Source organism: Penicillium daleae (genome assembly GCF_028827525.1).
Source record: "Penicillium daleae strain IBT 16125 chromosome Unknown utg000008l_segment0_segment0, whole genome shotgun sequence".
Lineage (NCBI taxonomy): Eukaryota > Fungi > Ascomycota > Eurotiomycetes > Eurotiales > Aspergillaceae > Penicillium > Penicillium daleae.
Genome location: NW_026623156.1, coordinates 3033564 through 3049478, shown reverse-complemented (window position 1 = coordinate 3049478; position 15915 = coordinate 3033564). Strand labels below are relative to the sequence as shown.

At 50.4% G+C, this 15915-nt stretch overlaps 4 protein-coding genes across 4 annotated transcripts; 1 reads left to right on the top strand and 3 right to left on the bottom strand.

The window, feature by feature from the left end:
• Positions 1–73: 73 nt before the first annotated feature.
• N7458_009626 (uncharacterized protein) lies at positions 74–1018 on the top strand (the record flags this gene model as incomplete). Its single annotated transcript, XM_056913008.1, has 1 exon — positions 74–1018. One exon carries the CDS (start codon positions 74–76, stop codon positions 1016–1018), a length of 945 nt encoding a protein of 314 aa, XP_056761857.1.
• Positions 1019–1223: 205 nt separating this feature from the next.
• On the bottom strand, positions 1224–2384 carry N7458_009625 (putative NAD binding Rossmann fold oxidoreductase; the record flags this gene model as incomplete). Its single annotated transcript, XM_056913007.1, has 2 exons — positions 1224–1964; positions 2058–2384. 2 exons carry the CDS (start codon positions 2382–2384, stop codon positions 1224–1226), a joined length of 1068 nt encoding a protein of 355 aa, XP_056761856.1.
• A 357-nt stretch (positions 2385–2741) lies between these two features.
• N7458_009624 (uncharacterized protein) lies at positions 2742–4552 on the bottom strand (the record flags this gene model as incomplete). The annotated part of the gene is made up of 4 exons (XM_056913006.1): positions 2742–3474; positions 3528–3664; positions 3723–4152; positions 4233–4552. 4 exons carry the CDS (start codon positions 4550–4552, stop codon positions 2742–2744), a joined length of 1620 nt encoding a protein of 539 aa, XP_056761855.1.
• Positions 4553–5362: 810 nt separating this feature from the next.
• On the bottom strand, positions 5363–12781 carry tor (putative TOR pathway phosphatidylinositol 3-kinase TorA; the record flags this gene model as incomplete). Its single annotated transcript, XM_056913005.1, has 4 exons — positions 5363–5746; positions 5853–11565; positions 11630–12581; positions 12655–12781. 4 exons carry the CDS (start codon positions 12779–12781, stop codon positions 5363–5365), a joined length of 7176 nt encoding a protein of 2391 aa, XP_056761854.1.
• Between the last annotated feature and the right edge of the window lie 3134 nt (positions 12782–15915).

Sequence of the window (15915 nt, the reverse complement as noted above, 5' to 3'; positions counted from 1 at the left end):
ATTGGCTCAGCCCTTCACATCGCTTTTCTTCACAAATCCTCACTAGAGTCAAACTCCCCTCCACCCGCCCAACATGGCCGGCGAAACCGGCCCAGTCGAGATATCACGGGCCCTAGCCATGTTAATGGCCGGCTTCTTTACTCTAGCCTGCTGGAACGTCATCGAAATCTCCTACTCCATCCTCACCACCTTCCAGCGCTACAGCGGCCTCTACTTCTGGAGTATGGTTATCGCCACGCTAGGAATACTCTTACACGCCATATCCTCCTTTCTCCGCTACTTCGCCCTCGCACCGAACTTCCCCATGTGCTTCCTCATCTGCCTGGGTTGGTATGCGATGGTCACCGGACAATCTGTGGTGCTGTATTCGCGACTACATCTCGTGACTACGCATCAGCATTATCCGCGATGGATTCTTTACATGATCGTGTTCAATTTCTGCGCGCTGCATATCCCGACGACGATCCTTTTTCTTGGGGCCAATAACGGGATTACTAGTTTTGTGTCGCCATTCAATATCTACGAGCGGATTCAACTGGCTGGTTTCGCTATACAGGAAACTATCATCAGCGCTCTTTATGTCTGGGAAACGACTACCTCTTTGAGACCGGTTTTGGCGCTAAAGGGCCGCCGAGGCAGGAGAGTGGTTGTGAATGTCGTCGTCGTGAACGTGATCGCCGTGTTATTGGATGCGACGCTTTTGACAACCGAATATACAAATCACTTCGACGTCCAAACTACTTACAAGCCCGTCGTGTATAGTATTAAGTTACTATTGGAGTTCACGGTGCTCAACAACTTGCTTGCGGTTATTCTGACTACACCGTCGCCTATTGAGGATGTGAATATTGCAGAAGCGCCCAGAGATGACGTCCATATTGGTCCCGTGCAAAGTGGGAGTGATTTGAATCCTGCTGTTGATCCAGATCAAGCTTCACCAAGTGACCGGCGAGGGTCGTCGAGAGAGTCTTTTCTCAAGACACATGAGTTTTGGGATCTTAATCCCCACCACCTTTGACCTGTGTAATGCTCTGTACACTCTTGATCACCTTTTCCATGTTTACCAAAAATTATACCCTTGGCGCAGCCCTTTTCGTCTACCCCTTCGAAAAGTTTCTTATATCACTTGCATTGCACGAAGATACCCATTTGTATTTACAAACTTCATATACAGATCACGATCTATCTCTCAAGATAGATCTGACAAGCTCCAAATCCCCTTTCTACAACCTCGCAACCTCCGTCCGATTCCCCTGCTCATCGAAACAGATCTTCTTCCCCGAAACCATTGACTCCTGCAACGCAGCCCCAATCCGCACAGCCTGCACCGCAGCCGTCAAATCCAGCGGCAGCGGAGTCCCATCCAACACAGACGCAGTAAACTCATTCGCCTCAGTAACAAAAGCATACTCAAACCGATCATAGTACGTCTGAGGAATCTCACGCCGCACACCTGTATCATCAAACAAATTCACATGGTTCATCGCCGGCTGCGTGTTCACGGTGACTTTGCCCTTTGTACCGATGATCTCGGTAGTATCCTCCTGGCCCGCAGCCATCATGCGCGATGCATAAAAGTACGCAATCCGGCCATCATAGAACTCAACTAGACCGACTGCATTATCGCGGTCCTTGTGCTTCCGTAGATCGGGCTCGACGGCGGTAATGCCCACCGCCGACACGGACTTGACCTTACTGCTAGCACCGAAGAACCAGAGTGTCAGGTCGATATCGTGGATGGAGCAGTCCACGAAAATTCCGCCGGAGAATTCGGCGTAGGCGACGAAGAACCCTGAGGGGTCGAGTTTATCGCAGGTTTGGCTGCGGAGCACGGAGGGAGAACCAATTGCGCCGGCTTGCATTTTGTTGTAGGCGTCGCGGTAGGACTTGTCGAAGCGGCGTGAGAAACCGCACATCACCTTGAGGTGAGGTTTCTTGGAAGCTGCGTCGACGACGGATTGGGACTATATACAGCGGCACGGGTTATGATTAGCTATCATGGAAGGTCCATTGTCTCGAGGAACTATAGGATGAAGGGCGAATTGTGCGCAACTCACTACTTCCACGCTCGTCGACAGCGGTTTCTCGCAAAGGACATGCTTGCCAGCATCGATCGCCTTAATTGCCTGCTCGGCATGTACTGCGGTCGCCGATGCAACTACGACAGCTTCAAGGCCTTCTTGTTTCAGCATGTCATCGTAGTTCTGATATAGCCGCACGCCGAAGGGTTCCAGGTGCTTTTTGGCCCATTCGAGTTCTGCGGGATCAGGGGAGCTTGCGGCGACCAATTCTGCTCGGGGCGTGCGCTCGAGGAAGTTCAGTGCATGGCGTTTGCCCATGCGACCAAGACCGGCACAGCCGATCTTCATTCTGTGGGCGGACATTGTATGACCTAAAGAGGGAGAAAGGCAATCAAGAGATGAGAGAACGGGTCGTTTGTAGTCGTAACACAGAAAGAACAAGAGACAGAAACCGGAGCAATTATGAAGATTAAAGAAAAGACAAAGTTGTCTACACTGACTATAAATTGTCGGGACTCGGAGGCGATGATCATCGGATGCGGAGAATGGAGTCCGAGTGGTTCGACGGAAACGTGGGGTCGAGTCGGAAAGTGAGTTCCAGCCAGACAACGGAGTAACACCGAGAATTATGTTCAGCTCAAAAATAGAAAAAATAGAGAACATAGAAACAGGGAAAGCAAAGAATCCAAACATCACATAATAACCAGTACTAAAATCTCATTATTCGTCCTTGGTCTCCGCCTTCTTCAACGACCGGTGTGCCTTGCGCTTCTCAACCTCTTCAAGGTCGACGAACCCATCTCCTCGCAACCATGCCAGTCCCTTTCGTAAACCCCTGCCCTGGACAGCTGATGGGTGAGCCTCGAGAATTGAACCCATCAGGGCCCAAGACAGCACAAACAGCCAAAGCTCAACAGCCCGTCCGCCCTTCCACAGGCCGCGCTTGACGCCGGTCTTCCAAGCAGAATCCACGGCAGCGCGGAAGAAGTACATGAAAACGCTGCGACTGTTAGCCAGGAGCGCGAATGGAAGGCCACCCAGGGCACCACTGATGAAGAAGCGCTTGGTCGGAAGTGTCGAGCGGGGCAGGGTATTGTTCAGGAGACAAACGCTGCCCCAGGCGGAGCCAACAGCAGCCGATAGAACGGCCGTCATGGTGATAATTCTCTTGGACAAACTATTTATAGAGGTGATGGGCTGCGCTAGAACAGTCTTCAACTTGGGGATTGTCAACGCGAGACTGACAGCCGTGAGGAACCGCGCCAACGGAGGGACCGAGAGGAGGATGTGGTGCACGAATGCGGTGCTGCAGCTGGGGACACTTGGGTGAAGCAATGCACAGGAAAGATGGGCGATCGAAGGGTGAGCAGGCCCAGTAATCGGAGAGATTGACTTGACCGATAATGGAAGGGTATTGGGGTCAGACGGGTGTAGCGTTGGGGAGATAAATGCCCTATATTGAATGAGTGGAGGTCATTTATTCGATGAGGGAACAATTAGACTTACGGCCAGCGCAGGCTCGCAATTGATGCGAGAGAGTCCACGATCTGGTCCTTCTCAGGCCAGAAGACATCCTCTGGTAGCGCATCCGGTCGGCCAGGGATGTAGCTCGGTGAGAGTCTGAAGATAACATTACCAAACCACTGTAGTCCCATGTCAGTCAATATGTCACAAGTTATGAGTATTTGGTTCTAGACAAACCTTTGGCGTGTTTTCCCGATCGAAAACGAAGGCATGGAATAGCTGTGCACACGAGACTGGCATCAGCAGCCAGCTGCCGAACCACCACGGCCGGTCATCCAGCCACCCTTTCGAGTCCATAACATTGTAGAGAAATTCCAAACTTCGAGTTCCCGTATAGATTGCCACAGTCAGCCGGAGCTGATCTTGAGGGCAGATCCCCAGAGCGAAGCCGGCTGCGCTTGCGCCTACAGCCGGGGCAAACCGCGAGGTCAAGGCGCGCGCGATGCGCGGGTTTCGGTCACGGAATGGTTTGGCATCATCGGTACATAGGTTCGCTCGGATTCGTACGAGAAATCGGTAGAGAAGACGATGGAGCAGAAGCAGGAGGGATAGAGATAGGGAAAGGCGGAAGTTGGGGGAGCGGAGTATCGGGCCACGGGATTTCTTCCTAAATGACGCCGCGGATGTCAGTAAAGAATGGCCTAAAAAAATATTCTCATGAAGGAGTTTTGTTAAAGATAGACTGACTGTTCTGCGCTCCCTCGAATCCGACCGATGATCGTCTCCAGCAGCTTCAGGGCAGCTCCAGTGCCAACAAACACCCTCAACGACGCGCGAACGGCGGCCTCGTTGCGTCGGTTCTTTGAGTGGACGATAGCATCATAGTGCGACGGCGAGACTAGCTTCCCCTGAACACCTGGGGCACGTTTAGCCAGTAGTCCGTAAAGCGCCCGGTATTCTTTGGCGCTGAGGCTAATGCGTAGAGCCGTGCGGACGACAGGGTGGACGTCGGGCGCATCACCCGCGCCGTGGGTGGGGGCAGTCGAGGCGGCATCAGGGGCTGGCATGTTGGAGGTATTCCCGCTGCCAACTTCAGTCGCCCATAGTTCTCAAAAAGAAGAGGTAGGATGGGATGGGGGAGGAGTGTAGAGGAAGAGGTCATTAGGAGAGGCCCGAGCCAGAGGCTAACGTTGCTCCCGGGGCAGCTTCTCCTCGTTGGGCGGAGCGACCTCGGCAACTTCAACTTGATCCGCAACAACTGGTACTAAGAGGCGTCGAAAACATGGCATTAGGTTGAATCATATGGTACTTTTAATATACTTAGATCTCTACAAGAAGCAATTTTCAAAGTGGTTAATCGTCCCTTAAAACTAGCACTGTGGCATCCTACAGTGTGATCCTTTCCCCGGATTATACCCCAGTCACATGAGAGACCCGTAACCTTAACTCGTGGGACACATCCCAAGGATCAGCTGTACAGGGCTATAGAAGATAACTTTTACTCATTCAAAGAGCAAGAATTTCGTGATATCTAGCGGAATTTCTGAATTGTCCAGCTATTCAGCTACACCAGGTCTTACATCTAGACAAAGAACCTGCGAACGCGAGTCCAGAGCCTTCATGATGGACTCGGCCAGACGAGATGCATTGGAACAGCAAACCCCCGAGGAATCGGATGAACAAAGAAGCAATGAGAATGTAAGAACAGTAGGGGGTACTCTAGATACACTGAAAAGAAAAAGAGAGAGAAAATTTATGCCTCGTGCGAGCGTGCCAAAAGCAAGAAACGGAAACCATCGCATCACATCATAGCTAGGCCTGAGAGCCCTGGGAGAAAAAGAAAAGCAAATGGTGCGCAGCACCGAAAAAAAAACCATTTACCAGAAACTGCACCAGCCGATCCAGTGTTGACAGATGTTCTCCACGCTGGTGGCCTGTGCAAGAAGCATGTCAACCTGGTCGCTAATATTCAGTTCGTCCTTCTGTCTGAAATCGGCACCAGTCAGCTTCTCCTTGACTCGTGCAAGAACCTGGAGAGCACGAGCGTTCTGTGCCTCACGAGCCTCAGTTCCGCCATCTTGGATGTCAAGAATGCCGCCGTCGATGAGTGATGGCCGGCGGGGGCGAGACACGCTGTTTGACTGCATATGCTCGAAATTGAGGCCTTCGATAATGGACTGGCGGCGTTCGGCGGTAAGAGTCGTTCGATCGGGAGACTCCTGCGCACCCAAACGCCAATTGATCAAGGGATCGTGGATGAACTAGAATCATAAGTTAGAACTTCTGTCATGGAGATAATGCGCGGTATAGAGGTAACAAAGAACAGGGGAGGAAGGGAGACAAAAGCAAAGAGGTAAAAGAACTTACGGCTTCTAGAACAGCCATGAGGGAATCCTTGTTCTCCCTAAGAACACGCATGACGGCCTCGCACGTGATGCGGTAGCTTCCCTCAATGTTGCTCACTTCCATAGCGAAAGTCAACATACGAGTCAGGCGGAATGGAACTCGTTCGGGATATTTCTCGCGGTGCATCGCCACTTCGAAACAGTCACCGAAATCAATGTGGACCACGCGGCCAGTTGTGCGGTCAAGCAATAAGTTGGAAGGATGACGATCACCCAGACCAAGAATGTATCCGACCATGGACATGACACCGAGGGATCGGGTGTAGTTGGTGCGTCGCTCAAGCCAGGCCTCAGAGCTCTTGCTCTTGAGCCACAGCACCCGATAGAGATCTTTGCCAGTGGTGTTGTCCATGGCATACCCGAAGACTTCAACCTTCTGCATGAGCGTGAGACTGTCATAATCCGGAGCCATCTGAAGCATGATCCGATGCTCAATGTTAAGCAGAATACGGCGGCTTTCGCGGTACTCCTTAATGAGAGCATGTAGTGTATCACTATTACACACCCATCCGAGCAGGCCAGAACTCTGCGACAACGGAATAGCGGGGAAACGCTGAACAGACAAATGGCGTTTGAAGCTTTCGCTATCGTTGTCCAGAAGTGTGTTGACCAGTCCGAAGAGCTGCATGACTCTCTCGTCTTGCCGAATATCTTCGTGACCCTTGAGTGCATACATGTAGGAGAGACCATTGCTACCCGTGAGTGTCATCCGTCTTGGTCGCTTCTTAGTCTGCAAAACGTGCAGAATCGGGTCAAAGCTGACGATGCAAATAATCGGTCGACCGCTTTGATACGTTCCAGGTACGGCTAAGTCCAGACCGGAGCAATCCTTGAGGCGAGGAGAGACATATTTGAGATCAAGAATCGACAGTTGCGGGAGCTGTCGGCTGATCTTGCGGAACACGGTGTAGTAAAGGTCCCAAGCTTGGTTCAAATCACCAATTTCCTCAGTCTGGCGGTAGAGCATGCAGTAGTGTTTAGCTTCCGCAAGATCACGTCCAAAGGCTTGGGCAAACGAAACTTCGCGAAGAGTTTCGGCACCCTTGTCAAGCATGTCATGAAGAGGTGCAAGTGTTGCGAACATGCCCTCAACATTATGATCCCCAAAGTAGAGACGGGAAGCCTCCTCCAGACCTTCGTGCCACAATTCATGCCACAGCACCGCAACTCGGATCAGTTCGTGACTAACAAGATCCGCCTGTTCGACAAGTTTGGCGCTATGCTGGCGCATGCTTTCCATGATATTGGTCGCAGATTGTGAGCGTCGAGCAACGTTGGACTTCATGGCAACTGTCAACGGATACACCAGAGCCTGAGGATGGGTCTTGCCAACTTCAGCGAGGAGTCTGTGAACGGCGCCACGGACTCTGATGTTGGGCTGGTTGATCCGAGCGATAAGTTGCGGTGTGACAGAAAGCCAGGTATCAATGTTAACCGTCGTGAAACCTTCGGTGACTACGGTGTTGACTTCATGATCGCCACCATGCGCGAACCACAACGTCAGCAATCTCAGTGTGTCCTGTAAAGACGATGCGGAGGATAAGGCAATTGACCGCAGGAAACCACGAATGGCGGGGATCACATAATCTAGAACGTTCCCAGGAGGCAGCGCCACAGGCACGGGCTTGTCGTCGCCCTTGGCTTTGGCTTGCTTGGCTTGTTTCGCTTGGCTTTCCATGGTCTGCACTGCCTCGAAGTTTGCAAGAGCCCAAGCGTGCCAGGCCTTGTAGGAATCGCGGTTGTACTGTGTGGCTGCTGAGTAGGCGCCAAGAACCTCGCGAGCATTATCTAGTTCCCATTCGGCCTTTTGAAGCGCTCTTTGCCATTCCCCCTGTCTGAGGTAGCTCTTGGAGAGAAGTTTTCTGGCCTTCGCTACATCCCCAACTCGTTCTTGCAGGCTGACAGCGTCCGGGTGGTTGGGGTCTGTGATGCCATTGACACCATTCATGCCGTGATTCTCGTTTTGCGAAGCCAGGAGTGTATTGAACTTGGCAAGGTCCTCGCTGAGTTCCATATTAAACCTCTTCAGCTCCTCAAAGGCTTCATGTTGGCTGCCGTTGGCCCAACCGAATTTCAATCGAGCATAGGTTACCTCGGGAGGTACAATGGTGCGTGTACCATTGGCATCTCTGATAACTGTCTCCAGGGATGCGAGAGAACGTTCTGCAAGACCCATGCGGTTGGACTTGCGACAGAGATTGGCAAATTTGATGGACATGTCCAGGTTCTCCCGAGGTGCAGTGACCAGAGCCCTGACCTTGAGCATGCGCTGCCACACCTCCACGTTCTGTTGACATCCACGCAAGCGCTGGTTCCAGGTTTGGCGCATGGCTTCTTGCTTCTCGGGGTCGCCCACATGTTGCTTGTAAGTGATAATCTCCTCCAGTTCGGCGAGCATCTGCACGCGGACAACCACGTTGTATGCCCGGTTGTATGACTCTCCAAGCAAGGCCGAAAGTTCGGTATCGAGACCATTCCGTGCTTTCTCGATATACATGTTTGCCTCCTCGAACTGGTTGCGATGGATTGCAAGAATAGCGCCGAAGAAAGATCGGTCAGGAGACTGTTCTTTCATGACACCCAGGTACGAATCCATCAGCTCCCACTGGCCCCGGCCCCATGCAGCAGCCGCAGCAAGGGGAGCAATGGCCCTGCGGTGTTCCAAAGATGCCTGGTTCCATTTCTCTTGCGCAAGGTCAGACAGAACCTTCCATTCACCGAGAGCGTGCAGACAGCGCATCTTGCCCATAGTAATGCCGAAGGAATCCGGATCCGTCTTCTCGCGTCGTTTGTAGGCAGCCAGAGCTTCGTCCCAGCGTTGCAGTTTCTCGAACCATGTTTCCTTCAGCTCCACGTCGCGGTATGCCTGTGCCTTCCGCAGGATACCAATCGCGGCATCGGATTGCTGCAGCTGATTGTTTATGGTGATTAGAGCTTCAACGGCGCCAGAATTTTGATCTTGCTCAAACTCGAGTTCCTTGTAATGGAGCGCCTTGGCAAAAGCATGGCACTTAGCAGCATACTTGCCTAGAGTCCGGATATCGATGGGAAGAGCTTTGTCGTCATGTTCCATGAATTCCGCCAGGTTGAGAAGAATCTGGAGGATTTCCGGCGAAATATTCGGCGAAGTGAGGGCCTTCTCAATGGAGCGGACCAGTTCTTCTTGATATTGGTCGTACAGCTCGGTCCAGCAAGACACGAAGGCAGCGTTGAAAAGATCTCTGGCCAAGGGTTGATAAATACCCGCCAAGCTGGCACAGGCTCGCAGTGCGGGCGATGGCGATTCTTTCAAGAGCTCAACACTGAAGCGGCGAATCCATTCTTGCCAATCTTCTCGAGTAGACTTTTGCGAAGCATCCCAGGCATTCTTGAGGTGTTGCTGGTTGACGACAATCTTCTTCTGTCCAATCTCCGCAAAATTAGTATCATCGGAGGGGAAGGAGTAGTTTTCCTCCGGGTTGAGGTCCTGCGGGAGTGGATCGCCCTTCTGAAGCTTTGTCACCAAAATTTGATAGTTCACATGGCTGACCTGGTGCTGCTTGATAACTTTGCTCAGGAGGTTGATGTAGTGGGTGAAGTCCTGGCCAAGCTGGAAGATCAAAGCACAGATGCAGTCCATAGCAGCTTGGCGTAAGACACGATCGCCACTGGCCACGACTCGTGACAAAGAATGGATCATAAGGGAAGCGAAATCAGAGACATTGACTTGGCGCGACAGCTTCGTCAAGCTGTCAATAGCCGACTTGCGAATGCTCTGAGGATGCTGTGGTCGTTCAAAGAGGCGCACGATAGCAGGAATGATGAGGTGCATGTATTCTTCACCACTGGAGCCAAAGATCAGGAAAGCGTGGAGAATTTTCTCCGATGGCTGACGGCGGGGCGTAGTATCTTTCTCAAGGGTGTCCAGCATGAGAGGAATCAAGCGAGCGAGGTACTTTCGGAACTCTCCTTCCAAGGACCTGGAGATAGCCTCCACCAAGGACAAAATCGTACCCTGTACCTGGTATGACGCATCCCAGAATTCGCGGATAACGTCAATAATTTCAGGCAAGAATGCACGAATGTGCTGACGCACAATGTTAACCAAGATAGCCATTTGGTTGAAATAAGACTCAAGTCGGCTTGCGGGGGAGCTTCTGATAACCGAAATGAATGCAGGAACAATCTGTCCGAGGAATGGAACACACTTCAAGCCCAAAGTCTTGAAAATGGTAACGATCGCGTCAATCACTGCTGAGTGATACTGCACGAGAGAATTCTCTCTGAGAATGTTCTGGAGCAGTGTATGGATGACCACTGTGGGATAGTACTCCTCGTTTGACGGAGTAAGGCCCTGCATGATCAAGGCAACATCCGAGGGATTTTGAACCTCATTGATATGGTGAACATCGGGTTCCACATCGCTGATCTGCTGGTACTTATAGGGATCTAGAGCGCCAAGCACACCCACAAGCTTTATTGTCTCTTTTCGCAAGGATCCTGTTTGCTCTGTCTTGATGATATTGATCAAGACATCAAGCAGATGAGGGTACTCGAGATACGGGTCGATCACATACCCAGCGTTACCAGCCAATTGACCAAGCGTCCGTAGAGCTGCCTCTCGCTTGGTATGAGAGGAAAGGTCCTGGAGCGACTCCAAAATTATGGGCATGATCTGTGGCAGATAGCGTCTCATCTCGCTTCCGCCAACATTGGCAAGCTCTCCCACAGCCTTGAGTGTCGTGGCAGCGACGCCTGGATTGCCATCCGTTGTTTTGGGGAGCAGTGCGGTAACCATCGGGTCGACATATGACCTGATCAATTTGGTTGCGTTGGATACAAACAAGCTAATGAGCTGAGCAGTTTCCTCCTTTTGGCGGGCAGTGTTCGCAAAGCCAAGTCCGGTTAGAAGGTTGACTAGCAGCTTCCGCAGTGGAGGGAAAACATAAGCTGGGTTCACGCTAGACAGACGACCGATGATGCAGATAGCAGCTTCCTTGACTTCGAAGACCTCGTCGTTCACCGCGAGGAACAAGCAACGAATGTTTTCGGGGCGCGCCAGGTGTCGATCAAACTTCCGATCCAAGGACCAGAGAACCGTACGTCGAATCTCAGGGTCCGGGTCACCGACCCCAACCGTCAATAATTTGTCAATGACTTCACTGACAACTTGAATTGAGTGACCACTAGTCTGGTTGATGATCGGATCGTGAACAAACAGCTGACAGCATGTGAGGGCCGATGCTTTTCGGATTTCGGGATTGTCATTCTCCACATAGTTGATCGCAACATCGCGAACGAATTCGTTCAAGATGTGACCAGAGAAGTCGAAGCTTCCTAGGGTATGTAGAGCGAGTGCGATTTCGGCATCAGAGTAGCTTTCTTGGGGACCAAAATCCCTTGCAAATGCCGGCATAGGGGGAAGTCGGTTTTCAGGGCACCCAAGTGGTCGGAATGACGTGCCACAGAGTATAATACTCAGCATATCGAGAAGTTTGTCCTGGATTACGGGCTTGATGGGAGGGATGTAATGAGCCATATCGACCAAGGCTTGTGTGAGCGATTTGCTAAGGCCGCACGCGAAGATGGCGTCAAGCAATTGCTCCATGTGGGTGTTGAGGGTTTGCCCGACTGCCAGCGAAAGCATGCTGATACACTCGAACATGGGAGCTTCTTCAACTCCTGCCCGATTTCTCCTGTTTCAAATTAGTTGGAATGTCTTTTCATTTAGGTTAAATCTCAGGAAGATTGATCACTCACGCCTTCATTGCGAGTCCCTCACGAATGTAGATAATGATTCCATCAAGATATCCGCTTATGGCAGGCCCCACTGCATTGGCGATCTTGCCAATAGCCACAAAGGCTGCGTTCCTTTCCTTCTCCCTCTTCAGTTGGGCTTGAAGGTAAACCATGGATTTGTGTAGATAGGATTCGATGAAGTCGGCAGGCGCATATGATGCAAGGATAGGGATGGTGAGGACGACTTGGTTGCGGATCTTTGAATCCCGGTGATCCTTGAGACGGAGCACAATTTCACAGGCATTTCGGTAATGCTCCTTCATGAACATTGTGCCTTTGAGGAACAATTCCTTCAGGATGAGGAGAGATCCGTGGATCCAGTCCATATTATGGGACTTCAGTCCCAGCAGCGCTTCTTCATAGATCCTCGCGAACCACGATTGGCGGACTGATGAATCTCGGGCCACGATGATTTCAAAACACTCTCCCACAGCCTGGGCAGCTGTTTCTCGGATAAGCACTTTCGGGTCTCGAAGTGCGACCCACACAAGCTCGAAAATCTGAGGCACGAAGCCATAAAGCAAGGTCGGGGAGCCCTTAGCTAGCTCCCGGATCACCAGGACAGCAGCAAATCGTCGACTTTCCTGGCGCTCCGACTGAAGCCACTCCAAGGCAGATTGGATCTCGCTTTCTACCAACTCCGCAGTGAGCGCCCCGCCAGGTTTCGCCAGTCGTCCAAGCGATCGGGCCGCGCACATCAACACCGCATTGTCATTGCTTCGGAGAGCACTTCGGAGATAGCTGGCGAATCGTGTGGTTTTCTGAGCGGCATCCACTCCGTCGAAGTCGATCAGTCGGTCGAGGGCGAGGAGACCGCCGACTCGTTCATTGGCGTCGCTGCCAGTGACTACGAGCTGTGCGATCCGCTGACTGACGGCGTTGTAAAACTCATTGAATTTCTCGGACGGCCAATCTGTAGGAGAAGAAGAGTAAAGAGGTTAGCAAGAGCACATGAGCTCACTAGACTCAAAAGGTTGGCGACTTACCTCGTGAGACGGCAACCACATTGTCGTGGAGCTCGAAGGCAGCTCGGGCCTTGATATCATCGTTCTTCGACTTCAGATCCGCAAATAACCGCTGGGTCACGTCTGTGATAGGACTCGCTTGCGCCATGTTTGCGAGCGAGCCCGCAAAGTGGACATTGGAAGCCAACCTCTAAGATGTTAAGCAGAGGTCGCAAGTTGCATGAAGGTGGAGGGAGAGGTGGAGGTCAGGTGTGAGCCTCAGGTTGAAGCCGGGGTGCACAGACCACGAGACCACGGGGCGCGGGCCCTGCCTGGGCGCGGCCTGGTCAACTGCGTCAACTGGTGTCAAACACTTTGGTTAGTTACCTGCAGACTGACGGCTCGTTTTCAATCGTACATCGAGGCCTTGTAATGATTTCTTTCACAATTCCATTAGACTATGCAGAAAATCATTCAATGACTATTACCGAAGCCAAGTTTGAGTGTCGCCAGTAGAAATGGAGTACAACTCTATACCCAGGATTGGAATATCAGGACTTCATCTCTGTATAAAGCAGACCTCGGAGCTAATTGTAGATCATCGTAACTAGTTCGAAACTCATACATCATTGCCGAAGCACATTCTTCTATTCGTACGCCAGGGCACATGTCCTGGTTGTTTGCATCAACACACGAGGGCGTTGACCGTGGAGCAGTGCGCTCAACCAAATAAAAATAACTTCAAATCCTGCTCTCATCGCGATTCGAACCCTGGTAGGCAAAACTTCATACGGCGCTCCTACCTCAACGAAGGTTGGGTAACGAAAAAAAAACTGGTAGCTTCTCTTTGATTGAGCGTGTCATCCTTAGTGCAGGGGCCATGCTAATCTTCTCTGTATATTTTCATTTGACCAAATGTCCCGAAGGACATCTGAAGAGGCCGGGAAGTGATCCTTATACTCTCAAACGGGGAGTTTATGGCAGAATCTGACCGCCTATGGTGTGCGTGATTAGTCATTATGTGGGGCCCGGGGAGCGTCCCCAAGGGCGGGAAAAATTACACTACTGTACGAGGCTAGCCAGATCGAATGGCTTGGATGATACAGTAGCATTTCGTAATTTCAAAGCGAACGAACAAGTTTTCGGTTTGTTACGGATTCCGCTCTCCATGGATTGAAGCATCAACAGAGGGTTACGTGCCCCATGGATATCCGTGTCACTCGATTCTTCCGAAAATGTACACATGACAGGTATCGTCATCTCAGATAGGTTATTGGTCCATCGTCAGTGCTGTATCTTTGGGTAAGGGGTATGTAGCCTCGAGCTGTAAGAATGCTCCTAGGGACGAGACGACATCTTTAGCTTTCTTAGATATATATATAGACCATGCTGTTCAGGTGTTGGATTCTTTTCTCATATAAGGTATGCCACATGCTGACAGTATCCAATAAGACTCGATGGTGTGAGAGATGAGGGAGATCACGAAAGACTTAAGTACTACCATCAAGCCTTCCCATCAATTTGATCCGAGATGGACACCGAGGATGGTAAAAGCCCATTTAGAGTGAATAGGTCAGGAATACCTAGGCGCGACTGCCTTTATACTACGACTTGGTAGAGGTTGCAGAATGTTAGAAAATCTAGATCAAAGCCACGGACTGATGATCAGTGCATGCTGTACACGATCAGGTAGTAGTCTTCACGATGATGCTTTTGCATATTGTGCCTGAATTTGCCGAGCACACTGGGCATTACAGATTAAAGGGGAGAAAACAGAGGAAAGTAGATGATTAAATTAGATTAGTGTAAGCTAGTTAACGTAATTCCCGCCCAGGTCACCCTGCTGTCCGGGTCACCCAAAACACCATACTAAATGCGATTTTTCTCAGTTTCATGTTTTAATCTCACTCACGGTTAATCATATAATCCTGGAGTATCTTAGAGTTAAATATATCATATTACATTCTTTTATACGCTTGAGAAATGTTTTAGGGTATAATAATGTAGATGTATATATCTACATTACTCGATCGCAGCATATTTTCATTAATTTGAATAAATAATAGTTTTCAGATTATACGAGTTAAATTTCTAATACCGGGAAATCATTTTATATCAAATATCGAGTGGAAATACTTCCTTTTCGTTGATATATCGATGGTTAAAAATTGCATTTAGTATGGTGTCTTGGGTGACCCGGACGGCAGGGTGACCCAGGCGGGAATTATGTTAGCTAACTAGAACCAGTTAGTTAACTAGTCAACTAAAACTGACAGACACATTTAGCGGGGATCATTTCCCTTTTGCAACTGGCAATAGTGGCAAACTATTGGCGCCATCGTAGCTCTCGACTGACAATACGAGGTGACTTTTTCTGAAGAAAAGGGGTCAGAGTCGTTAATTCCAGCTAGATAGTCGATGTGACTCGTATGCCCATCCTTTTCCTGCGCCCTGTTGGTCACCTCGAATTGTCTAAGCGTGGTTGAACTCCCGATTGCGCACGGACATTATCATTACCGACTGCCTCTAAGTGCTCAACCAAAATTTTTGTTAATCGGCAATTGCAGCGTGGTCGGAAGAATTGGACTCTGTCCGGTAGCCGGGCGGCGGGCTTCATTGGCAGTGTTGCTGGTCCGGTTTCCCCTACCCGAGCAACTACAGACTCGTATCCCGCACTTTCTAATACGCGGCTCGCAGGATTCGCCGCTTCATTCAATATATTACAGTCAATGATAGTAAAGAATAGAGCTCTAGGCGCATCCCCTCGCTAATACATATACACACACGCACACAAGAAGACATATATATATACTTATTTGACGCAACTTGCTGCTTCGTGAACATGGTGCCGGAAACTTTTTCAATACTACAGATTTATTCACGATCCGATGTTCGTAAACCGGTGATGGGATTGCAGAGGCATTGACACAGCTGTCAGAATGAATGGGTCGCTCCATACTGGGAGAGAAAATCTATCGTTCATGACCTACCTGAGCTGAATCGGTGAAGTGGAGTGTGTGCGGAGATTAAGAATCATCTCCGCCGATTTACTTCGTCTCGAAGGTACTCCACAAAACTAGGTGTACAACAAGCCGGTGGCAAATCAAAATAAAAGCTGAGCATCGTGTTTTAAATGTTGTATTATTTCTACCAACTCACCTTGTCGCTCGCTACCTTATTTTGCCGAACTGCCTGGTCCCCCCTAGTGTCACTGTTTAGCTGAAGGCCAAAGCCCTCGTCTGGATACTTATAGTTTCGATGTTCGCCATATTTCCGTTCATTTTACACACCCCGTGGCCCCTG